The 24,864-nt window shown below is 58.5% G+C and overlaps 1 protein-coding gene across 1 annotated transcript in view; it reads right to left on the bottom strand.

Moving 5' to 3' along the window:
• Positions 1–15,644, bottom strand: part of ASPG (asparaginase) — a 26,818-nt gene extending 11,174 nt beyond the window's left edge. The window contains 11 exon segments of the mRNA XM_037730255.1: positions 547–672; positions 777–1,063; positions 1,205–1,292; positions 2,540–2,718; positions 3,118–3,244; positions 3,978–4,061; positions 5,842–5,902; positions 5,904–5,950; positions 7,648–7,759; positions 8,626–8,734; positions 15,563–15,644. Coding sequence (XP_037586183.1) covers positions 547–672; positions 777–1,063; positions 1,205–1,292; positions 2,540–2,718; positions 3,118–3,244; positions 3,978–4,061; positions 5,842–5,902; positions 5,904–5,950; positions 7,648–7,759; positions 8,626–8,734; positions 15,563–15,644 — 1,302 coding nt within the window.
• Between the last annotated feature and the right edge of the window lie 9,220 nt (positions 15,645–24,864).

Below are 24,864 nucleotides of genomic sequence, written 5' to 3'. Positions count from 1 at the left end.
GTGGGTGAGTGGGTGGATGAGGGAGTGGATGAGGGAGTGGGTGGATGAGGGAGTGGGTGGGTGAGTGGGTGGATGAGGGAGTGGATGAGGGAGTGTGTGGATGAGTGAGTGGATGAGGGAGTGTGTGGGTGAGTGAGTGGATGAGTGAGGGAGTGGATGAGGGAGTGGATGAGGGAGTGGATGAGGGAGTGGATGAGGGAGTGAGTGGGTGAGGGAGTGGATGAGTGAGTGGATGAGGGAGGGAGTGGATGAGGGAGTGGGTGGGTGAGTGAGTGGATGAGGGAGTGGATGAGGGAGTGAGTGGATGAGGGAGTGGATGAGGGAGTGGATGGGTGAGGGAGTGGATGAGGGAGTGAATGAGTGAGTGGATGAATGAGTGGATAAGTGAGTGAATGAATGGTCTTTCGGACCCCTCACCTCTGGGGAGAGAAGGCCTCCATCTGATTCTCCCCAAAATCCTAATGTGCGCCCATCACCTCCTCCCCAGGCCCAGGGCAGGTGTTGGCAGTGGTGCAGGGCCCAGGGAAAGGGGAGAGCAGTGGATACATAGGGCCAGTGCCCCTCAAACCCGGCGATGCAGAGGAGCTCCCCGAGGGCCCGCCTGTCCTTGAGCTGAAGGCCGCCGCTCTGGCAGCACTTGACCCCCAGGGCTCTCCCGACCTTCCCACTCCACTGTGGGTTGGGGTGGGGGGCAGATGCCACAAGCCCAGCCCCCAACCCCTCAGAGGCCAGTGGGGAAGACAGGGCTCGTTCCCTCAGCCGCTACGCACACTCACAGAAACCTCCCTCTGAGCAGGGCTGGACACCAGGACTCCCACCGCACTGAGGGGCGTCAGAGCCTGCCCAGGGCAGTCAGCATCCTGGAGGCCTGAGAGCCCAGCCCAGAGAAACGAGACCTGGGGTGGGGAAGGGCCTGGGCACCTGGAGTGCCCGGCACAGTGCCGGCACAGGAACCTGGGCAGCAGGATCCCCGCACAGGGCTCTTCCCCCGCCCACAGGTGGATGCCCACCCACGTCTCCGGCCCTTCTGCCAGAGCAGCTTGCATGAGATAAAAGGACTTTCCTGGCATGGTGGGGTAGAAGGGGGAGATGTGGGGTGCTGGGGATGGGTGGGAGCAGAGACCCGGCCGTGAGCCTCCCAACCCCACCAGAGGCCATGGCATCAGCCACAGACCCACACGAACGTGGCAAGACGTCCTTTAACCAAGGTCGCGCGTCTCAGCAGATGAGGCATCGGTAGCGGGGAAGACAGGCCCTGCTGCCGTCAATAAAGCGCTGTGGCTACAGAGGGCCTACGGGGACAAAGAGGGCCTACGCGGGGACAAAGAGGGCCGCGCCCGCCCTGCACACATCCTCACCTCCTGAGAGCCTGTGGAGGCCACCCCTGCGGCCCCGGTCCTTGCCACTCAGGCCTCCTGGAGGTCAAGGGACAGACTGCCCCATGCCCAGGGGCAGAGAGGAGGGCTGGTGGCCCTATGGCCAGGCAAGGCCTGCTGGCTTGGCCCCTGTGCCCCCAGGAGGGGCATGGCCCTGTTTCACAGGGAACTTTTAGTGCCAGAGCCAAAGGGTATAGTCTGGGGCCTCAGAGCTGGAGGTGGCACAGCTGGGGCGGCTGGGACGTGTCTGGGAGGGAGGGGGCTTCTCCCAGTGCACAAGGAGGGCTCTGGGGCTCTGCACTGGGGTGACCACAGCTGGTGAGTGACAGGCCTGGCCTGACCACACAGCAATGCTCCCTTCTCCACTCTCCTCTGCTCCAAGGGCCCCAGCAGGGTGGGCCAGGGCCAGGGCTCAGCACGGAAGGGTAAGGATACAGGGTGTGGCTGGGGGTGACAGTGTGGTCTCCTCAGACACAGGGAAAGGACAGGGCCAGCAGGGCTTCTCGAAGCCTCCCACGCATGCCCCCACCCCGTGGCACCAAGCTGACTGCAGCCAGGAGCACCAAACCCGCCCGTGACTCCGGGACCAGCCAGCCCTCCCTTCCCAGACAATAGGTAAAAAGCCCAGGACAAGCCTTTGACAGGGTGCTGGCAGCCAGCACCCCGGCCCCAGCTGGCTCAGGGAGAGTGGGGATGCGCATTGCCAAGCCACGCCTCTCCCCAAAGGCCTCAGCAGCTACGCCCTGGGCAAAGCCTGGGCTTTCTCAACACCAGGTGCCGGAACCAGCCCAGCAGCCTGGCATCAGGTTCCCACACCCACCTGCATGTGGGAAATACTCTGGGCGGTGGGGGCTGGGGCCGGGGCAGCCTCCCGTCCAGCCCAGCCTTCATGCTGTGCCCAGGAGCTGCTCTGCCACCCCAGGCCTGAGGCCGGTGTGACTTGAGCCTCGCAGGCTACCCAGGCTTGGCACCAGTGCTGGCAGAGTCCCTGGAACCCAGAGCATGGGCCTTTGTGCCCTATGGGCAGGGCCCACCCACCAGCAGAAACTTCACTCTGGGCCCCAGATAAGGTGTGAGTCAGGCACCCTGGGGGAGCCAGGACCACAGCGCAGCCACCCACACCTCCAGCTGCTGCTTTCCCCTGGGCTGGAGGGGCCACATACCTTCATCCAGCATGGGCAAGTAAGCAAGCACCCCACCAGCACCAGCTCACAAGCCACCTCCTCCAAGAAGCCTTGTGGGCTGCCCTGGCCCTCAGTGAACAAGTGGGCCCTGGCCCAGGCCCCTGAGACCCGGCGCTGTGACGCGTCCGACACGCTGATGTGTACTGGCCTCACACTCCCTAGAAGGTGCCGGAGCCAGCAGCAGGAAGAAGGCACCGGGTGAGAGCCGGGACAGGAGTCAGCCCGCAGGCCTGCGTCGGAGCCTCCCTATGGGAGCCTGCCTCTCTCTGCCTCAGTTTCTCGCCTGTAGAGCCAGGCATTTTCCTCTGTCCTGTCCTGCTGAGGGGCCCAGGGGCAACACGCAAGTCTGCCACGGAGCCAGATCTGACGCACAGCTTGTCTTGAGAACCAGATGCTGGGTGCTTGTCCACAGGCCAGGGCAGAACCAAGGCAGGCCAAGTTCTAGCCAGGCACGGTGCCCTTTAATTCTGCCGAGTCACAGCCACCAGCTCCCTGCAGCAGCCCTTCCCTGGCACCGGCCCTGGGCAGGCACCTGGCCCTGTTCTCTCCGGGCTTACTTGTGACATCAGCACCCACAGTGGCCAGAGGTGGCAGGTTCGGGGAGCAGAAGGCCGCAAACCTCCGAGCGTCCACCTTGGTTGTCCGGTTGCCCCGAAACAGCTGATTCTGGAAGAAGAGGCAGACCTGCAGGACAGGAGCCACGGTGCTCAGAGAGACCATCAGCCTGTCCCCAGCCCCCCGCCCTCAGCTTCCTCCCTGCCATCAACGGGGTGCTGAGACCCAGGGGGAGGCAGGACTGTAACCCCATCCATCGCAGACAGAGACTCTCCTAGGAGCAGGCACTGCCTGCCTGAGGCCCTTCCCTGCCCTGCCACCTAGCCCCGGGCCAACCGGAGCCTGCAGGGGCCTGGGGTGTGCAGTGGCTGGGCGGCAGGTGGGGCACCGTCCTTCCCTCCCTTCCCGCCTGCCCACTGCCCTCACCCCTGCTCCTTAGGGAGCCCAGGACCTCGTCCCAAAAGTGCAGCGGGCACGGCTAATCTGGAGGCCCCGCCCATGGCGAATGGGAGTCCCCCAGACCCCTGCTCGGTGTCGGGCTCTAGTCAAGCTGCTCAAGGGCCTTGGGTAAAGCCCCCACCCCAGGGTGGGGAGATCTCCGTACACGTCTTCCTGGGACACCACATGGAACAGGGAAAGGCATGCAAGGGGGAAAATGGTGCCCTTCAAAGCCATGCTGGCTGCCTAATTTTCTGGAAACTTACATACATATCTCTAACGTAAATATCCCTGATATCAGACCTAGAAGACAGTGCACCCAGCTCTTGGCAGTGGCGTGTGGGGAAGGGCTGGGGGACTTTGTTTCCCGGCTGTTCTCCGGAACCCGCCCCTGCCCCGCCTCCACATGCACCAGGGCGGGTACCTATGGAATCACATACTGGCCGGCCATGAGCAGTGCGCCCAGCAGGTTCTCACGGCCATCGCTCCACAGGGCGTGGATGGGCACCTGGGGGAGAGGCCGGGGAGGAAGCCCAGGATGCCCAGCTCTTCTCTCCAGGAAGACGCCCAGGCCCAGCCCAGGAGCCCCGGGCAGGGCGTTGGGGAGAGAAGGACAGGCTTGGACTTCGGTGCAGCCTGGGGATGGGAGTACTGGGGACGGGGCGCTCAGCGCAGCCGGGCAGTAAGCCCGTGCCAAGGTCGCCAGCCACAGCTGTCCCTGAGGACGATGGCAGCCTGCACCCAGGGCCTCAACCCACCTAACAGCTCCCTCTACAGGTCCCAGTGCCCAGTGCTGTCAGCAAGGGCCAGCAGGTCCCCATACTGGAGAACGCATCACAGGCCTCCCACCCCAGCTGCCCAGCCTGGCTACCTGTCCCTCGGGACAGATCACTCACTATCCCAGCAGAACTGTGGGCTGAGTAGAGGGTGATAGGGTGAGGGGTGGGTGGGCTGGGATGGGGAGGAACTGCTGGGGGTGCCAGGCACAGTGCCCCTCCCACAGCTGCCTGTGTCTGGCACGGGCAAGCATGCCTTGTGGTTGACTAAGGAGCGCATCCCAGGAGGGCACAGGTGGGCAGGACTGCCTCGGGGGGGGGAGGGAGCGTGTCTCTTCATGGGTCCTCAGGGGTAGGTGGCCGGGCAGTGGGCAGTGCAGGGCCTCTGGAGGGAGAGAGCCCTGGCCGGGGGTGGCAGTCCTGGGCCCTGGGTCCTCCCTGGCTCAGCTCTCACGTGGCTCATGGCTGTGGGTGAGCCCCTGGCCTATGAGCCTCAGTTTCCCCAACACAGGCCAACATCAGGGTTAGGAAAACAAGTGTGTGAATGTTCCTGGGGCCAATGTGCCCTTGGTCCCCATGGAAAGGCCCAGGGGATGTTCCGCTCTCCCGGGGCTAGGGAAGGTCTGGGAAGAGGAGAAGCAGCCTGAGCCCTGTCCCTCCTTCATGGGCTCCGGGGCAGGAGGCACTGCTCCGACGCTAACAGGTGTGAGCAGCTGGCCCCAGGAGACCCTGGAGGGAAGAGGGAGACGTCGACGGACAAGCAGAAAGGGGGTGACTGAGCCACCTCCCTCGATGTACCTGGCCGACCTCCTAGGAGGGCCTCCATGGAGCTTTCTGGAGCTGCCACCAAGCTCAAAGGGACACGGGTACTGGTTCCCCACAGGAGATCTTGGCCTCAGCTGTGGGAAAGGATCCCAGAGGGCCCAGGTGCCCCTTGCCACCCACAGGCAGCAGGGACCCCAGTCAGCTCCCAGCAGACCTCCCTGCCCCCTGCCCACAAATCCAGTTTACAGAACACTATGCCACTGGCCATGGCTTGTGGGATTTGTGCAGGGTGAGGGTGAGAAAGGCGGGAAAATCGTGTGCCAGGGGCCCCAGGATGGCATTGCCTGGAACCACAGTGGGCGGAGAAAAGAGCGGGACCAAGGCAGGGTGACCAAAGAGGCCAGAGAGAGGGGCCACGGCTCCTCTGTGTTTGGCCACCCTGCTGCATGGACATTGAGGTGGGCAGCAGCTTCGAGGAGAGGAAGGGATGCCTGGTGCCCCCCGGGCGGAGGTGGGCCTGGCTCTGGGTGCTTTGGGACCTCACAGCTCCCAGAGAACTCCACCCCTGGGGCAGGTGGCGCCGGCATCTGGGTGAGACCTGAGCAGCCGAGAGCCCCGGCACCGGCCCTGCAGCAGCGACCTCAGGAGCTGCTGGGCTGAGCAGGAAGCTCAGGGTCCCGCAGCACCAACCTGCCCTGTGGCCTCAGGAAGCCCCGATTCCTAGGAGCCCTGGGTCCCTGGGGTTACCTGGGCCACGGTGAGGATGACGGTCTTCTGCAGGTTCTCCAGCATGAAAGACAGCACGGATGTCCGTGCCGTGGATGACCACGAAGCCGTGGTACTGCTCATAGTGCCTCTGCAGAAGGGGTGAGCTCAGGCAGGCTGGCCCCTCAGGGAGTGGGTGTGGGGGAGGGTGCAGCAGCGGGAGAGGGCCCAGAGGCGGAGGGGGGACGGGGGGAGATGCGCATGGCACGCCGGCCCAGAAGGCCCTCTCTGGAAGGTGAGCCCCTGGCGCAGGGTCCTCGGACCCCCACGCTCTCCCTGCCCCGAGGCTTCTGTGCCACTCAGGTGCGCCCACCACGTTGGGGCTCCCCTCAAAGCACACAAGAATGGGTCCCTCCGAGGGGCCTCTGCGCATTCCTCAAGGGTGGGAGCGCCTGTCGATGGCAGCACGGGGCTGTGGAGGTACATGAGCCGCGCAGCCCAGAGCACAGGTCAGGCAAGGACACGACGGTAGGAACAGGGACCCCTGCAGGGTCAAGTCACCGCCATGGCCAGGAGGCAGCAGGTTATCCAGCAGGTTGCCTGAATCTGGACCTGGGCAGGTGGGCAGGACACTGAAGGGCAGCAGTGAGGCTGGCCAGGAAGGGACGTCCTCTGGCACCACCCCCCGGAGGGTGGCTAGCCCAGGCAGTGGCTGCCAGGCCACCGTTCCAAGAGCCCAGAGCCCCATACCAAGCCTGGGCCTCCAGGTGGGCCATTAAAAGACCAAGCTTGGTAGGCCTGGGAACTGCAGAGGCGCTGAGGTGGAGAAGGGGAAGGGCACCCTCTGCTGGCCACTCATGGAAAGACGGCAGGCTGCGCCACCTGCGCTGAGGCCTTTGTGAGGCTGGGCAGGGCCCGTCCCTGCAGCAAGGATGGCAGGGCACCCTCGGTGGGCCTCGAATGCAGTCAGGCCTGGCCTGTGGGGGCTGCCAGCCACAAATGGAGCAGCCTGTCCTGGGTGGTGCTGCCCCCTACCCCACTGCTGGGCAGGGGGAGCCCAGATGTTCCCACTCAGGGGAGCAGCGGGTTTGTAAGGGAAGCAGGTGAGAATTGGGACTGGAGGGACAGGAGGCTCCCACCCAGTGGAGGCAGCTCAGGTAACACGGCAGCGTCCTATGATGGCAGAGAATGGAGGAGGGAAGCTGATGAGGGGGCGGTTCTGCCTGCAGGGGAGGAAGCAGTTCTGCCTGCAGGGTGAGCACACGCGTCGCTATAAACCACAAGACTGCTGTGGTCCTAAACCCACCAAGGCCCCAACTGGGGAGGGGACAGATGGAGGGCAGTGAGCAGGTCACCAGCCAGGTGCCAGGAGCTTGTCTGCCCTAGAGGTAGCATTGCACACCACACCCCAGGTACTAACAGGGACAGGCTAAGACAGCTGTTCCCACTGTGTCCTCGCCTGCAAGTCGCCCTATACGCCCATCCACAGCTTGCATGGGGGAGAGGGCCTCAGAGCCTTGCCCCCAGCTCTGACAAGTGGACCCTGCCCTTTCCTGAAGCCGCCATTTCCAGATGCTCCCAGATCCCAGGCTGGGCACGCCGACTCCACCCCAGACCCTCCAGCTCCTCACCTGTCCCAGAGTGTTTCTGCAGGCCACTGCCCATCCGCCAGCCCCGCCCATACCCGCAGCCCCACCCACACGCCACAGCCCCACCCACACAACCACCCCACCCACGCAACACGGCCACACCCACTCCACAGCCCCGCCCACATCCCACAGCCTCACCCACTCTCCACAGTGCCGCCCACACCGCAGAGCCCCACCCAGCACTCCCCAGCCCCACTACCTCGATGGTCTGGGCAACGCGAACCCACTCAGCGATGGTCATGTCACTGGAGTCGAAGAGGGGCTGGCACTCCAGCACGGTGTAGAGGATCCTCTGGTTGGGGCTGGCCGGGCTGCGGGGACGGCAGCAGTAGGAGGATCAGCAGGCTCCAGCTCTGCACCTCCTCCTGCTCTAAATCCCCCGACCGCTCTGTCCCCTCTGGCTAGCTGGGGCCTCTACACCAAGGGCTCTGCACACAGCAAGTTCTCAGCATCGCAGCTACAGGGCCCAGCCTCCACTCCCAGCTGGAGCCCCCCCACCTGGAGCCCTTCCCCACCTGGAGCCCCCCTCCCACCTAGAGCCCCCTCCCACCTGGCGCCCCCTCCCACCTGGCGCCCCCCTCCCACCTGGCGCCCCCCTCCCACCTGGCGCCCCCCTCCCACCTGGCGCCCCCCTCCCACCTGGCGCGCCCCACAGGGGCGAGGACTTTGGCCAGGATAGGGCGCTCCCAGCATTCCTCTTCCGACACTCGGAGAGGCAGCTGGGACCAGCCCCCGCCCAGGCAGGAGAGGATGCTTGGAGGAAGCTGGCCTGCGTTGGCACAAGGGCGACTGCCAGTTCACCCCAGCTGTGTGTGGATCAGTTCAGGGAGCTAGGCCCAGAGCTGAGAAATGGAGGGACCTCCCTGCTGAGGGCAAGGCTGCCTGGGACAGCCGGCTCCTGAGATACAGGGTCCCTAGACAGGGACACCCCATCACACTTGCCGAGCCAGCCTGGCTGGGGGTGTTGGGACCAGGCACAGGGGCACCCACAGGCCCTGCCCTCCTCCCAGAGCTCTTCGAGGCTCAGACGCTGGTGGAAGGCGGCTGCTGGTCAGTCCTAAAGCCCCCTAAGGTGCGGGGCTGTCGGAGATGGGGGTGAGCAAATGGCTCACGTGGGCCTGGCCAGCGCCCCCCAGCAGCCATGCCCTGCCCGGGCCTGGGAGGATCCCACACTCACGGCAGCACCAGGGTGTCCTCAGGGAGGCCGAGGGCTCGGGCGTGCTCCTCATCATGGAACATGGGCAGCGTCCTCAGGGTGGCAGCCAGGCCCGTCCCAGGCACGAGCACTGCAGGCAGAGTCCAGGTGCAGAGTGGGGTCAGGGGCCGGCAGCCATGGCCTCCTCACTGAGGGGCAGGACTGGAGCTTATGGAATGGGGCTCCAGCCCCATGAAAGTCAGAGACTGGGAGGAAGGGCCACGCCTGCCCTGGGACCCAGAGTGGGGGCCGCTAACCCCTGTTTAGAAGCCTTGGAGCCCAGGGTCATTCCTCATTTCGCACCCGGACAGCCCCAGGAGCTCTGCCCAGGTCTCCAGTGGCTCCACCCAGGCCCTGCCCCTGCCCCCACCCCTTCTCCAAATGCTCAGTCTGCACTCCCCATGAAGATCCCCGGGGCTCGGCCTTGACCTCACTGTGGATGTGCTGCGGGATCATCCCCACTTCTCACACAGAAGGTGCCTCAAGGCCCAGATTAGGGCACCGCCACCAGGAAGCCCTCCCAGATGCCCAGGCTGTAGTACTGTTCCCACGTGCTCCCTCACTGGCCCTCAAGCTCCCAGAGGGCACGGGCTGTGTGTGACTCCCCTGGGTCCAGCCCAGGCCCCTCCCCCAGATCCCAGACCTGGAGGGGCTAGCATACCGCAAGTGCACAGACAGGTTGGCCCCACCCCGGCAGCTGTGCCACCTTCCCGCAGCCTCTGCATCTCAGTTCTGTCCCCTAAATGGACACCTGGCCACACCACTCACTCCCTTGAGCCAGCCACTCAGTACAAAGCCCTGAGCCCTCAGCCACCCCTCCAGGGCCTCCAGCCAGCCCCAAAGCCCCCTCCTGGCCCTCCCTTCCCTCCCCCAGCAGCAACGCCCCATCCTGTCCTGCAGCCCCAGCCAGGGGCACCTGCTTTCCCCCCTCGCCCTCTGCAACCATAGCCATCTCCTGCCACTAGTTCGCAAATTAACCCCAAAATTGGGTGTTAAAGCAGCCCCCTCTAATATCCCTCCAGCTGTGCCCCTCCCCGCTGTTCCCCTCCACCGCTGGGCTCAGCCGGGTCTCCACATCTCCAACTGCTAAGTTGCTGGCCCCAGAACACCAGCCCATTGGCCCTGTGGAGGTTTGCGGCACCCATGGTCTCCCCTGGCCTTGCACGATAGCCCCATGGGCCCCCCGGGACATTTCCAGAGGAGTGGACGATGCAGGTCAGCTGAGGTGCAGCCGTTGACAAAATCATCCCCGCCAGCAGGCTCAGCCAGTGGACAGGGGAGCCCACGTGTGTCTATCTGCCCGTCTACCCTCTGAGGCGCCAAGTGCACAGCCGGGACACAGGCTGCCGAAACACAGGCCTGGACTTGCCGCCTGGTGAACCCCAAGGGCCCAACCTCAGACCCCAAGCATCCGGGGGCTCAGCACCCACCCCACATGCGTACAGGTGTCCCTGTCTCATGTGTGGTGGGCTGGAAAAAGACCCCAGAAGACGTCCACATCCCAGAGCCGGGCACAATGCCTCGCGCCTGGAATCCCAACACTTTGGGAGGCCGAGGTGGGCAGATTGCTTGAGGTCAGGAATTCAAGACCAGCCTGGCCAACATGTTGAAACCGTCTTTACGAAAAACACAAAAAGTAGCTGGGTGTGGCGGCGGGCGCCTCTAGTCCCAGGTACTCGGGAGGCTGAGGCGGGAGAATCGCTTGAACCTGGCAGGCGGAGGCTGCAGTGAGCCAAGATCACACCACTGCACTCCAGCCTGGGTGACAGAGTGAGACTCTGTCTCAAAAAAATTAAATAAATACATAAAAATAAAAAAGATGTCCACGTCCCAATCCTCTGCACTTGTGGTGTCAACTCATATGGAAGTGTCTTTGTGGATGTGATGATGTTAGGGGCCGTGAGGCGGAAGTTGGCCCTGAACTGTCCAGGTGGGACCTAAATGCCTCTCACGTTTCCTTACAGGAGGGAGGCCACAAGGCACTGGCAGGCGGGCCACACAGAGGAGAAGGCCATGTGACAACGGGGCAGAGCGGCCCTTAGAGATGCTGGTCTGGATGACTACAGGGATGCAGCCACAAGCCAAGGAGTGCGGCAGCCACCACGCAGCAGAGGTGGCAGGGTGGTTCCTCCCACAGAGCCTCGAGAGGGATTGGAGCCCTGTGGCACCTTGGCTCAGCCTGGGAAAACCCCTCTCAGTCCCCGGCCTCCGGCGGTGCTCAACCGCCGGCACAGTGGCCGCAGGAAACGAAATGTCACTCTCCATCCTCTGGCAGGTGAAGCTGCAGTGTCTGTGGAAGTCTGTGGACCTGCTTGTGGGAAGGTGGAGAGGGCACATGTGGTCTGGTCTTGGCCACGCTCACGTTGTGCAAGGTGGCTCGTGGGGCAGTGGCTTCCGGGAACTTCCAGGAACACTGCAGAGTGGTGACGTGGCCAGGCCGGAGGAGGACGTGGGCCCTGCTTTCCCTGCCAGGGGAGGGAAATTGGCCAAAGAAAGACTAAACTCCCTCAGCGTCCTCTTCTCTCTGAGCAAAACTCTACACATGAGCTTTTGCAGGGGTTGTTTTGGCTCATGCCTGTAATCCCAGAATTCTGGGAGGCTGACGCAGGACGATCATTTGATCCCAGGAGCTCTGGGCAATTTCTTTTTTTTCCTTTTTTTGTTTTTGAGATAGTCTCACTCTGTTGCCTCCAACCCCAGGGCTCAAGCAATTCTCGGTTCTCCTGCCTCAGCCTCCCGAGTAGCTGGGATTATAGGCATGTGCCACCACACCTGGCTAATTTTGTATTTTTAGTAGGGACGAGGTTTCACCCTGTTGGCCAGGCTGGTCTCAAACTCCTGACCTCAAGTGATCTGCCCACCTTGGCTTCCCAAATTGTTGGAATTACAGGTATGAGCCATCGTGCCCGGCCAAATTCAAACCTATACTGTCGCCAGTAAATTTTTCTTGCCAAGCTGCGAGTGGACCACGTTCTGAGGCTGGGGCTCCGACCCCTCCCCCAGCAGTCAGTTGTGAGCGTCAGCAGGCATTCCAGCAGGTGTGTAGGGCACCAATTTGTTTTGTTTGTTTGAGACAGGTTCTCGCTCTGTCACCTAGGCTTGAGTGCAGTGGCACTATCTCGGCTCACTGCAATCTCCGCCTCCCAGGTTCAAAGCAATTCTCCTGCCTCAGCCTCCCCAGTAGCTGGGACCACAGGTGCCCGCCACCACATTTGGCTATTTTTTTTTTTTTTTTTGTATTTTTAGTAGAGACAGTGTTTCACCATGTTGTCCATGGCTGGTCTAGAACTCCTGACCTCAGGTGACCCGCCCATCTTGGCCTCCCAAAGTGCTGGGATTACAGGAGTGAGCCATCGTGCCTGGTCAGCCAGGGCAATTTCTTTTATTGTTTTAAACAAACACCGGCTCTCACATCTAACTCTGATTTTGTAACTTGTATTACTTTCTCAGTGAGGGCCCTCCAAAAGCTTCAAGAGCCCAGAACCTGAACCGTCTGGCCCCTGCCTGGGACCTCTTCCCCAGCCCAGCCAGGCAGGTGCTTTAGTTCACTGGTGACCCAGAAACTCCTAGGCCCTCAGCCAAGCACCTGGAAGGGAGGCTTTGCTGACTAGGACAGTGGGTGCCGTGAAGCCAAGCTTAGGCATAGAGCCTGTGAACATGTAGCACCCATTCGGGAAGGAGGGCCAGGCCAAGAGCACAGAGGCCACTGCAGTGACCGAGAAGCCACGGGCGTCACTCCATCGGCTGCTGGCACCCTTGTGGCCAGTGGGCAGGGAGCTGCTCTTAGCTGCCTGGCCCCAAAGCTCTGCCCTCCCTGCTGTGCCTGCCAGGAGCCAGGCTCAGGAGGGACTCGGGCAGGCTGGCAAGCAGGTGGGGCTCCCAGCTTGCACAGGAAGCCTTCAAAAGTCTCAGCTGTGCAGAACGTGGCCACTAATGCCAGCCTCGGCTTGGGGTTATCAGCTCTTTTTGGATTCACTATGCCCTTTGACCTGTGAAACCTCTGATGAACTCAGAGAAGGGGTGGGTCTAGGGCTGTGCCCGCTGGCATCGCCTCTGCCCTCCCTGAACTCTGGCAGGGCCCCAGGTGTGCAGCATTCCACCCACAGGCCACTGCTGACCAGCAGGCGCAGAAGCCATTCCAACAGCAACCAAGCAGCTTTACTGTGGCAAACCCAGCACTCCCCTCGCACCTCCCCGGGAAGGCCAGAGCCCACGTCAGCAGTGCGGAGGGAATAAATCACTGATGTCTGGCGGGGCTGGACCTCAGCATTCACGGGGGCGTGGAGGGGCCTGGCTCCCTCCCTGGCCTGTGAGTGCTGCCCTCCCTCCTGGAAGCCTCATCACTTCCCACACCATGAGGCTCTGCACATCCCAGAAGGACGCCTGGCTGCCGTCACACAGCAAAGCTGACACGAGGGCCCCTGGTCTCCCACAGCCTCGGCCCCTGGCTTCCCCGCTGCTCCATGGCTGTGGGTGGCCCCCTCATCAGGGAGACAGTGGAGACCAGATCTCCTGTCTCTTCCCCTTTCATCCTCTGGGCTGAACCCATGTGCTCCCTAGAAGCCTTTCTGAAGTGGAGAGGGTGAGCAGTGAGGATGCCAGCCATGGGGGCACAGGAGGGCCTGGGGCTGACAGCAGCTTCCTCCCGGAAGCCCGCAGTGTGGAGCCAGGAGATGCTGCCTCCTCCTGTGATAAGAGACCCTCGCCTCCACAGGGGTTCTTGACGCGAGCCCTCACTGGCTGGGACAGGCTGGCTACTCAGAGCTCACGAGAGCTTGGGAGGGGCCCGTTCCTGCAGGTTCCTGGAAGCGGACGCCCCACATGGGTCAGCTAGCAACTGCTGGGAGTGACCTCGGAACCACACGAGGACAGGCTGCTGAACACAGGCCAGGGCCTGCTGGCCTCCCCCTCTGTCCGGAGCCTGGCGACCCAGTGCACGGAGCACCGAGGGCTCTCAGGAGGCTGCGTCAGGCCTGAAGACTGGTACCCACACCCAGTTTCCAACATCGAAGCCTCTCGTTCCCCACCCAGACACGGGACCTCACAGGCAGAAACACATTGCACACGTGAGTGTGCCCACAGGCTGCTCCGGCACAACGGGTGTGGGGGGGTTGCAGTCAGAGTCCGCCTGTCCCTGCAGCTCCAGCCACTCAAGACCTTTGTGTTGAGCTCAACGAAACTGCAGGTGGCCACACACCAAGCCTGGTGGGGTAGTGTCAGGGTGTCAGACGAGGCCCGGAGTCCAAGGATCTAGTCCCCACCTGGAGGCAGCTCTGGCCGGCTCCAGCCCGCTGGGCTCCCCCGCTCTCTCCTGGCCCTCTCCCACCTTTGTCCTGCAGGCCTTGTGTCCTCAGAGAAGCCCTCCCTGGGCCACCCCAAAACTCCACGCCACCCACACGCTGGGCCCTGGCAAATCCCGCCCCCTGGACTAGCTCCTTAATGCATGCCAACCCTTTGATGGCAGCCTCTGTCACTGGCTTACGAGGGCCAAGCACAGGAACCGTGTCACTCTGTCAGTGGAGTGTCACACAGGAGCATTTGCCAAGCTGTGAAGGACTTTGTCCCAGTCACAGGCAGAGGGAGAGGGCAGAACAGGCTCCCGGTAGCCGGACAGCCACGTTCCTGGTGCCTGTGCCCCTCGTAGGCAAGCCCTGCTGGGCTTTGTCTCCTGGGCTGGGCACAGAGTGGGCCTCCCCAGGGGTCTGCACCATCCACAGTGCGGCGGGTGGAATCTGAGAGCACTGAGAGGGTACTGGCGGCTTCTGAGCGGCCACTTCAGCATGAAGGGGTGGCCGGGAGGGGCAGCTGCCGGGGAACAGGTCGTGAGAATGGATAGGGAAAGGAGGGGCCGGGAAGTGGTTGGCAGACTGGCAAGGGACAAGAGAATGTTCTGGTCCTGCCAGGGGAGGCCCTGGGGCTCTGGCAGAGCCAGAGAGGGTCCCAGCTGCCTCGGCAGTGAGAACTGTGGTGGGCACAAGCAGGGGTGTGGGGAGAGGGGCCAGCCGGGGCAGCAGGGAGTGGGAGGAGGAGTTGAAAGGGCTCCTGAGGGAAAGGCAGCCAGTGGAGGTGGAGGGTTGCAAAGAGGTTGGACATGGGCGGAGGGGGCTGTCCTGGCCCCGAGGAGGGAGCGCACCACATCACAGCAGCGCCCGCGTGGGGGCCCCAGGCTCCTCCTGGGAGCGCCTGGGCATTCTGGGGGCTCCAGTGCAACCGTCCTCTCCCCATTCTGGTGGCCTCAGGTTCCTCAAGCTACCATCCTTCCTGTGCCCAGCCCAGGCTGGCAGCAGTGTGTGGAGTCCCCTGGAGCTCCGCTCGGTGCCTGTCCCAAGCACTGACCCCACCCAGGCAGAACTCAGCCCAGGTGCAATCGCTGGTCTCTGATCAACCAGGTCCAAGCCCGGGCAGAGGAAGCAGGCTCTGAGGCCACCTTGGGTGTGAACGTGTGGGTCCCCGCAGGTGCCAGGCACTATTGAAGTACCAGAACCCCAGGGGATGGGGACAGCCTGCCGGGTGTCGCTGGGGAGGGGTCCTCGCAGCCTCCTAAGCCTTCCGGGCTTGTGTGTCCGGGGCAGGGGAAGCAGGCGATGCCCTGGGGCCTTCTCGCCCCATATTCCAGGGCTCCAGGGCGCTGGCCCTGAGGGGCGCAGCGCAGCACAGGGGGCCTGGCCCCAGGGTCGCAAGGCGCTGCCGAGAGCACCGCCACGCGAGGACGGGCCGCGACCTCCTCTCTCCAGGTGGCGGCTCCAAACGCCGGGACGGCTGCGGCCCTGGAAAGGCCGGACGGAAGGAGAGGTACCCCAGCCCGCACCCCCACCCCCGCCACATCCATCCAGGTGCGGATCTGACCCCCCCACGGCCCCCTTGGGTGCAGGACGGCCCAAGGCTCCCGCCCCCGCCTGGGGCACCGGGTCGGACTCACCGCCCAGCTCGCTCCGCATGCCGATGGTGCCGCCGGTGTAGACGGCCAGCAGCCTCCGCTCGGGCCCCACCGCGCGCGCCATGCCGCCCGGGGACCGCGGGTGTGGACGGGGGTGCGGCGGGTTCGCGGGGCCTGCGGGACTCAGGGACGGCGGGGAGGCGGCCCGGGGCGCGGAGGGCACCCTGGGAGGGCGGGGCCGGCGGGGGCAGGACCTGGGCGGGGCGGGTCCCGGGAACTGACCGGGGTCGGGGAGAGGCGGGCCCGGCGGGATCGGGGCCAACGGGACGCCTGCCCATCCCGGGCTTTCTCTCAGCACCGGGAATGTCAGGTCTGCCCTCAGCAACGGCGGTTTTGTAGCTTTAATAACTTTAGCAGTTTTCATAAACCACCTCAGTAAATAATTAAAATAAATGTAATGAAATCAATACTCCTAAACAAACATCGTAATTTTGAATCTAAAGTTAAACAACAGATATCTCATTATTTGGATATTTTCCCAAAAATCAAAAAGGTATTTTAATTTTTTTTTTTTTTTTTTTTTTTGAGACAGAGTCCTGCTCTGTTGCCAGGCGGGAGTGCAGTGGCCCAGTCTCGGCTCACTGCAACCTCCTGCCTCAACCTCCGGAGTAGCTGGGATTACAGGCACCTGCCACCAGGCCCAGCTAATTTTTGTATTTTTAATAGAGATGGGTTTCACCATGTTGGCCAGATGCTCCGTGTTGCAAAGAAAAGTCAGCACTGAGACAAAGGATCTCTCAGCAAGGCAATTTTACTTTCTGCAGAAAGGGTGCTCCTGTTAGCTATCCTCCTAGGAGAGCACAAGGAACAAAGGAAAGCAGACACCTATACCTTTCATGTATTCGGGGGTCGTCCTTACTGCCTTGTCTGATCTCCTAGACCTCACAATCTAAACTAAAACCCGATTGGCTAATAACTTAAAACTTTTCTAAACAGGTAAAAGCAATGGAGAACAAAAAGGAAGTCTAGATAAAGAAGGAGCACAGGCTGCGAGCTGGGACACGCCCATGAGCACGTCCAGCAGGGGTATCTTGGATAAAGTACAAGAACAAGGAACATCTCACGTGCCTGTAAGCACATCTAACAGCTATGTAGGAAAGGGCTTAAGGAGAACTACTAAAAGCGAGACAGCTTTAACAAAGTGTTTAAAACAAACTAGTATTTCTAACACTTACAACTATTCTTTAACGAGAAAGGAAACTTTGAAGAGGAACATTTCTACTTCCCACAGTCTCGATCTCTTGACTTCGTGATCCACCTGCCTCAGCCTCCCCAAGTGCTAGGATTGCAGGTGTGGGCCACCGTGACTGGCCAAAAAAAATTTTTTTATAGAAGAAAGAATCTTGTATGATAAATTCTTGTCCTAAAGCAAATTAACTTGTTTAAAAAGAGGGATGTTTAGGACAAATCAGAAACTTGAGGCATGTCAGAGATTGTATAAGTCATGAAATAATTTATGAAAGGGAATTTATGCAAGAAATGTTGTACAATTGAAGGTGATGAGGCCTCCTAAATGCTTCATAAAAAGCCACTGTAACTCTTAGCTGCTAGGGAAGGCCCAGGACACATGGAGTTAAATGCTGGAATAGGCCAGACGTTACCTGCCCTTCTGCCTAAGTCCCAGGCTCCAGGCTTTATGCCTAGTACGTCATTAAAGTCCTGAACTTACCAAGGTTTTCACCAAAAGCAAAAGTTGCTAAGAGTTAAAAGTATAACATGTATTTAGAACTACTGAAAAACATGCAAGGTGTGTAAGGAAAGTAAAATATATTTTTGGTAAAAAGATGAGGAGGAGGCATGAGAATGTGGATTTTTGCCTAGATTAAAAGGTTAAAGGATTGTTTTAAGTTGGATAAGATTAAAACGAAGGTTCAAGCAAGTTGTGAAAGGTTAATTGTAAAGGAAATTCCGTGTGTAAACATACTCGCTAAAGTTAAAGGAGTATTATCCAGTTTTTCTGTAAATTAAGCATTAAAATAAAAGCACAACAGGCTTCTCTTAGAACACTAACGTGCTCTTTAACAAAAATCGTATCAGTGTATAAAAGGTCTATGAAAATCTAACCTTATGGTCAAACATTAAAATTGGGTAAATGTATCTGTAAGGTCTTATTAAAAATTGGGGTTACCATGAATAGTACACTAATGTAAAGGTGAAATTTGGTTTATTTGCTATTAAAGTCATACAGAAAGCCTTGTCAAATATAAAATGGCATTTGGCTTTCTTTGAGCTATGTTTGCATAAATGTGTTACTGGTATGTGTTCCAAAGTTATGGGAGACTCCTATCATTCTGATATATCTGTGTCTACGTTATCAGTAATAATTATAACTGGTGTGTGAAAATTCCTGTGTGCTACAGAGGTAACACACATCCTTGTCAACTGTGTCTTTAACTATGGCTGCCCTAAAACTCTCTGTCATCCACAAACAATTGTCTTGTTTTTTCCTCTCCAGAAGGTGGCTTTATAATCAGCCGCAAAGCTCCAACAGGTGCTCTTGAATGCAGGTTTCTGCTAACTTTAGAGATTGTGACATCAGAATGGAGGAAAAACGTTCTGGACTCTTGAACTAAAACGTTCATTAATATCAAGCAGGTCAGGAATTAACTGCATGAACGGAACTAACAGGAGACTGGAGTGATCTTTTGAACTTTTCAAGTTTTTTTTTCTTTTTTTTTTTGAGACAGTGTTTCACTCTTGTTGCCCAGGCTGGAGTGCAGTGGTGTGATCTCAGCTCACTGCAACCTCCGCCTCCTGGGCTCAAGCAATTCTCCTGCCTCAGCCTCCCTAGTAGCTGGTATTGCAGGCATGCGCCACCACGCCCGGCTAAGTTTGTAATTTTAATAGAGACGGGATTTCTCCATGTTGGTCAGGCTGGTCTCAAACTCCTGACCTCAGGTGATCCACCTACCTCGGCCTCCCAAAGTGCTGGGGTTACAGAGGTGAGCCACTGCGCCCTGCCTACGTATTCTTAGGTTATGGCAATGTAACTTTCGCGTAAGTGCCATACACATCTGCTTCTTTTGTAACTGAACACAATTGGAGAAGCTGGTTATTTTCTCAGGGCTTTGACTGGAACGGCATGCTCTCTTCTGAGGAATCAGACTTGCCTTAGGAAGCCAATAAGGGCCTTGGAAACTGGTCTCCCACTCTGTGCACACAGTTCCTGGACAGGGTTCTGACCTGTGGGGAGTAAAGAATGTCGCTTTCTGACAGGCCAGGAACCCCAAGTTATCCTGGAACCTCAAGAGGAAAGGAATTCGCCCAACTTGTAGGTATTTAATGATAAAAATCCACAGCTGGGCATGGGCTTTAAAAAGGTCTTATCTCAGATTCCTTCTGAGGAACAAAGTTCCATCGAACTCAATTTAAAAGGCCTAGATAAGACACAATTATTCTTGACGCACTGTATACAGATAATTATGTGTAATAAAGCAAAGTATAATACACCAAGTATAATAAAGCAAAACCAGTCCTACCATGATTTGTCTTTTAATAAAAATGGGAAAACTGGAAAGAGAACAATTATGTTTCAAAAACTACAGTTACACTACTGTTAAATTCTAGTCTTGCCTGATGGTCTTCAGTTTTTATTATTTTCTACAGTTTGGATTAAATTCTAATTTTTCTGGCTACAAATCTCCAAAATAATGTTTTCAGTTTTTTTCCTTTTTCTTTTTCATTTTTCCCCATTTTTCCTAAGGAGAAATCACTGAATCCTAAGCTACGCTTTCTTAAAGGCCTGTGAACTGAAGACTAGACTAGATTAGAGGCGGCAGGCACTGCCTCTAATCCCCCGAAATAAAGAGTGCTACCAAGAACAAATCACCCTCTTCCACTCCTGCACTGGGTTCAGTGCCCCATAACAGTGACGCCCTCCCCCGCCCCCCCACCAAGCAGGAAGTAGCCAGAAAGGGCACGGCGCCCCTCGTCCTTTGATGACTATAGAATCTGGATTGACAGACAAGAGCATCACCATCTTGAACAAACACTGCCATTTCAAGTTCCCTTTGATTAAAAAACTGCCTAAAGGCAGCCCAAAACACATCAGCCTAATGGCTAAAGTCAACACGACCATAAACCACGAGTAACATCTGCAACCTGAAACATGCCAACCCCGAGATGACCTCCACCTTCCTAAACCCTTAAAGATCCTTAGTCTGTAAGAGAGATCGCTCTTGACCGAAATTGGCCAGAGGTCCCTCTCAGGTTCATTCTCCAAAATAAACCTGTCTTTGACTGTTGAGCCACTTTTCACGTTCCTTTCCTCCTTTTTTTTGAGACGGATTCTCATTCTGTCACCAGGCTGGAGTGCAGTGGTGCCATCTTGGCTCACTGGAACCTCCCCCTCCTGGGTTCAGGTGATTCTCCTGCCTCAGCCTCTCGGGTAGCTGGGACCACAGGTGTGCACCACCACACCCAGCTAATTTTTATATTTTTAATAGAGACGGGGTTTCACCATGTTGACAAGGCTGGTCTCAGTCTCTTGACCTCATGATCCACCTGCCTCGGCCTCCCAAAGTGCTGGGATTACAGGCGTGAGCCACCATGCCCGGCCATCTTTCCTCTTTCTTTAACTCTTACAGAGTCCCCCGTTTCACTCCCCTGAGAGCCCAGGAGGGCAGGGCAGTGGTGGGTACAGGGTCTCAGGAGGGTCCCAAGCTGCAGGCTTGATCCCAGGTGGAGAGAAGATCCGCCACCTCCTCACTTCCTGGGACCTTGACTGCCCAGGGCACTGATGCACTTCGGTGGGGGCCAGCATTTGACACTGATTCCATAGAAATATTATTATTTGAGATGGAGTCTTGCTCTGTTGTCTAGGCTGGAGTGCAATAGCACGATCTTGGTTCACTGCAACCTCCACCTCCCAATTCTCATCCCCCCAATTAGCTGGGATTACAGGTGCGTGCCACCACACGCAGCTAATTTTTTTTGTATTTTAGTAGAGACAGGGTTTCACCATGTTGGCCAGGCTGGTCTTGAACTCCTGACCTCAAGTGATCCACCTGCCTCTGCCTTCCTAAGGGCTGGGTGTGAGTCGCCGTGCCTGGTCACATAGAATTTATTGATAGTAGCAGTAATCTTGTCTGCAGAGAAGCAAATGCATTCTGCACAGTGAGGGTCTGTTAGTTTTCTGGGACTACAGTAATAGAATGCACGATTTACAGTGCGAGGTCTAAGGTCAGGGTGTCATGGGTTGGAGTCCTCTCGGCCTGTCTCCTGGGCATGCAGATGGCACCTCCCTGCTGTGCCTCACAGGGCCCTTCCTCTGTGCAGTCACGCATCCCTGACGTATCTCCAGATGTCCCGACTTTTTCTTCTTATAGACATACCAGTCATACTGAATTTGGGGCCTCGTTTTAATTCAACCATCTCTTTAAAGTCTACCTCCAAACACAGTTGTGTTCTAAGACACTGGGGTTCGGAGCCTTCAACATTTGAATCTGAAGGAGACAATCCAGCCCGTCACAGCCCCTGAAAATCCAGTTTCACACGCGTTTGCACATTTCTGTCAATATTCCTGATCTGTGTGTGTGTTTCAGGAGTTCTCCCCTGAGCAGGTCTCACAGCTGCCCTCGCCGGGGAGGCTCTTCCATGTGTGCTCACCTGCATCCCTGTCTCACCCTTCTTGGGGAATCACCCTTTAACAACCTGCCTGCCACCATAAATCCCAGGAAACCATGTTTGGGGCCAGGGCAGCCTTCACTGGCGGTAATCCCCACTGGAGTGGCTTTTCTCCCAGGTATAAGGAGCCCCGTCAGGTTTCTGCTGTCAAAACCTCGCAAGCACCAGGCTGGACGCCGCAGCTTCGCCTGCAGACGCCTCTGGCCTTTGGGCGGCTCCGCTGTGCTGCTTCGTTCTCGCTTGCATCCACCTATGCCTGCAGTGTCCTCAGACGGAAATTTTCATGCGACACGTGTTGAAGGCTGGCTCTGTGCCAGGTGCCTGTCTAGGCATGGGGTACGCCACCCCGTCCTCCTGAGTGTACCTGCCGGGATGGGGGCTGTAACAGACAAAAATGCCAGCGTCTGGCAGTGGCAGTGCCCTGAGGAACACTCAGGGAAACGAGTGACAGGCAGTGCTATTTACAACAGGGTGGCCAGGGAATTCCTCTCCAAAGGGTTGACATTGGAGCAAGGCCAGCATGCCAGGCAGGGACAGGATGCCAGGTGGGGACAGGTGCTGAGGCCCAAGGCGGGAGTGAGCATGGCCCCAAAGTGCACAGGTCAGTGGGGCAACAGCACTCAGAGAGAGGGGACGCCCACTAAGTGACTGTGGTGCCAGGCAAGGACTCTCTATTTAACCCTTCAGGCCAAGGGTTAGGCTGGTTCGTTTTAACCTCTGGCTGCTGTGTGCAGAGAGACTGAGACATGAATGGGGTCGGGAGGGGTTTAGGGTGGGAATGTGGGAAGTGGGAGGGCCGAGAGCACAGGTTGGAGCTTGTGGGGACCAGGTGAAGAGATGAGGCAAGGTGGCTCTCCTGTCTTTAGCCAGAGCAGCCATGGGATGGGGACATCCTTACTGAGAAAGTTGGGGCTGGAGTGCGGCTTGGGGCTGGGCGGAGGGAAGCAAGGTGTGTTGAACGCATTCTGCTTGGAGGCCACCTGGGCAGGTCCAAGGAGACTGAGTGTGTGTCCTGCAGTCAGAGGCATAGGGACAGCCCTAAAGTCATGGCAACAGCAAGGGGTCAGCAGAGACAAAGGACCCAGTCCGAGCCTGGATATTCCAGCCTCGGAGGCCAAGAGGAGGAGAGAACCCAGGACCGTGAGGAAAGAAGCCCAGGAAGTGATCTGCACATGAAGACCCAGGGCTTGGCAACCGGGTGCCAGAAGCTGGCCATGCGTGAAGCAACGTGGAGGCTGCTGCAGCCTCACCCTGGGTGAGTGGAGGGGACAAACGTCTGTCCCCCTGGAGGGACACTCGGCCATCATCGTGGTGCCTGCTGCTGAAGGAAACGCTCCCCCCAGGGGCTGGGTAAAAGGCACTGCTGTGCCAGCTGTGCCCCGGCTCCTGCCCTCTGGCTCCCAGTCCAGTGTCCCCAAACTCCCCACTTGCCCTGAACAGGCAGTGCCAGGAGTGAGTCCAGGGAACCTGGGCAGCCCCAGCCAAGTCCTCAGGTTCTGCCCGCCCCTCCTTTATCAGTTCTATTTCTGATTGTTCAGCAAGTGTTTCCTTGGCCACCCAGAGGTCTCCTCATCCCCTCTTCTCTCTCACTTCCCGTCTACACCCTCCCCATTGGCCCTCCTTAAACACAGCGCAGGAGAGCTCTCGGTGGGCCCCTCCCAGAGCGTGTAGAAAATCCACCCCGACCCAGCCCCACCCAGAGGGACATCTGCCATTTGACAGCGCTCCATGGTCTGGGCCGCCCTAGAGCCCTGCCGACCTTGCTCCCTCCCGGCCCAGCTTGTCTGTACCCCTTCTTCTGGAGCAGGGTCCCCAGATGCGGCGCCCACGCCAGCAGCAGCACCTGGAGGCTGTGGAAACGGAAGCGCAGGCCCGATGGTGACTCTGGGTGGGGCCCGGGAGTCCAGGCTCTGACCCTGTGCCGGGCGATGCCGATACAGTGCACATTTGGGAACCGCTGGTCTAGAACAAAGGCCGGCAAGCCAGGGCGCGACCCCCAGACCTGGCACACCTGTTTGTGTAAGCACAGTTTCCTTGGAACAGCCACACCCACTCATTTATGACGTGTTAGGAGATGCCAGGGGGACAGGCCCCCATGGCCACGCTGTGACTGGCCTTCCACAGGCGGAGACGCGGGAGGAAGTGCCTGAGAGGTAAGCAAGGGGCCGCAGGAACACCGCACATACTCCTGCCTGCCCTTGGCCGTTCACTGGGGTAGGCCTTGGTCCGGGGTGATCACCTCCACCCTGAAGCTGGGGGACCTCAGGTCACAAGCTCTGCTCTTCCATCCCCAGCTCCACAAAAACAAGCCAAGACTCCTCCAGGCGAGGCGAGGCACAGTGCTGAGGCCGCTGTGAGTTACGCAGTCCCCCTACCCGGGTTCTGGCCATGGCAGCGGGCCTGGGAAGGGAGGCGGGGAGGCCGTGTGTCTTGAGCTGCTCAGGCTTTATTGGTTGCCCTCCACTGCCAGCCTTCACGGTACTGCCTAGGGGCCGGGCGCTGTTGCTGCCACCCTGCAAATCCAGGCACATCTCACCCCTGTAACCACACTGAGGCAGAGGATGACATTCCTTTTGGTGAGTGAGGGAACTGAGGCACACAGAGGATCCCACAGCAGGTGAGCGCTACACTGGGCTTGTGGACACAACGTGGGTTCCTGACACTGCGCCCAAGCAGGGACTGGCCCACCCTGGGCCAGTGGACTGGGGGGTGAACAGAGGTGTGTGGGGACCCCAGAGAGAGGAAGCCTAAGAAACTTTCCTATGGGGAAGAAGTCTTGGGGCCTGGGCAGGGAACTATGTAGAGCTGGGCCATCTTTGGCAGAAGGCTGGACCCCAGGGGAGTGTGGGAACGCAAGGAAGGGTCACTATGTGAGCCAGGATGGCACCATTGCACTCCAGCCTGGCAACAGACCGAGCCCATCTCATAAATAAATGAACAAGCACAAAGCACTTGAACAGACATTTCTCCAAGGAGGAAAGACAGATGGCCAAGAAGCATGTGAGAAGACCAACTGTTTACAGGGTCTAGCTCCAGGATGCTGGACGGCCAAGAAGGATGATTGACAGCTGGGAGAAACAAGCTCCAACTAGCACGGAACCTAAGTTTTACAACCGCTTTAGAAAATTTGGTAGTTTCTTACAAGATTAAACAACCACCTGTTCCATGACCCGCTAATCCCACAACTCTTAGGTAGTTATCCAAGAGAAACAAAAATATATATCTACAAAGACTTGTTCACAGAAATTTTATTCATAATAGGCAAAAGTGAAAACAATCCCTCCAGCGCCCTCTGCCGGCAATGCCTAACATTGCGAAAACAATCCAATGCCCATCAGTAGAAGAATAAAGAAGAATAAAGAAATGTGTGTGTGTGTGTGTGTGTGTGTGTGTGTGTGTGTGTGTGTGTAATGTTTTGTTTTTTGTTTTTTTGACATGGAGTCTCTCCGTTGCCCCAATTGGAGTTCAGTGGTGCGATCTCAGCTCACTGCAACCTCTACCTCCCAGGTTCAAGTGATTCTCCTGCCTCAGCCTCCTGAATAGCTGGGATTACAGAGGGGCACACCACCACGTCTGGCTAATTTTTGTATTTTTGGGAGAGACGATGGTTCACCATGTTGGCCAGGCTGATCTTGAACTCCTGCCCTCAGGTGATCCGC

The sequence above is a fragment of the Cebus imitator genome, unplaced genomic scaffold (genome assembly GCF_001604975.1).
Source record: "Cebus imitator isolate Cc_AM_T3 unplaced genomic scaffold, Cebus_imitator-1.0 Scaffold338, whole genome shotgun sequence".
In the NCBI taxonomy this organism is placed as follows: Eukaryota; Metazoa; Chordata; class Mammalia; order Primates; family Cebidae; genus Cebus; species Cebus imitator.
Note: the sequence above shows the minus strand (reverse complement) of the source record. Positions and strands in the feature narration are given on the sequence as shown.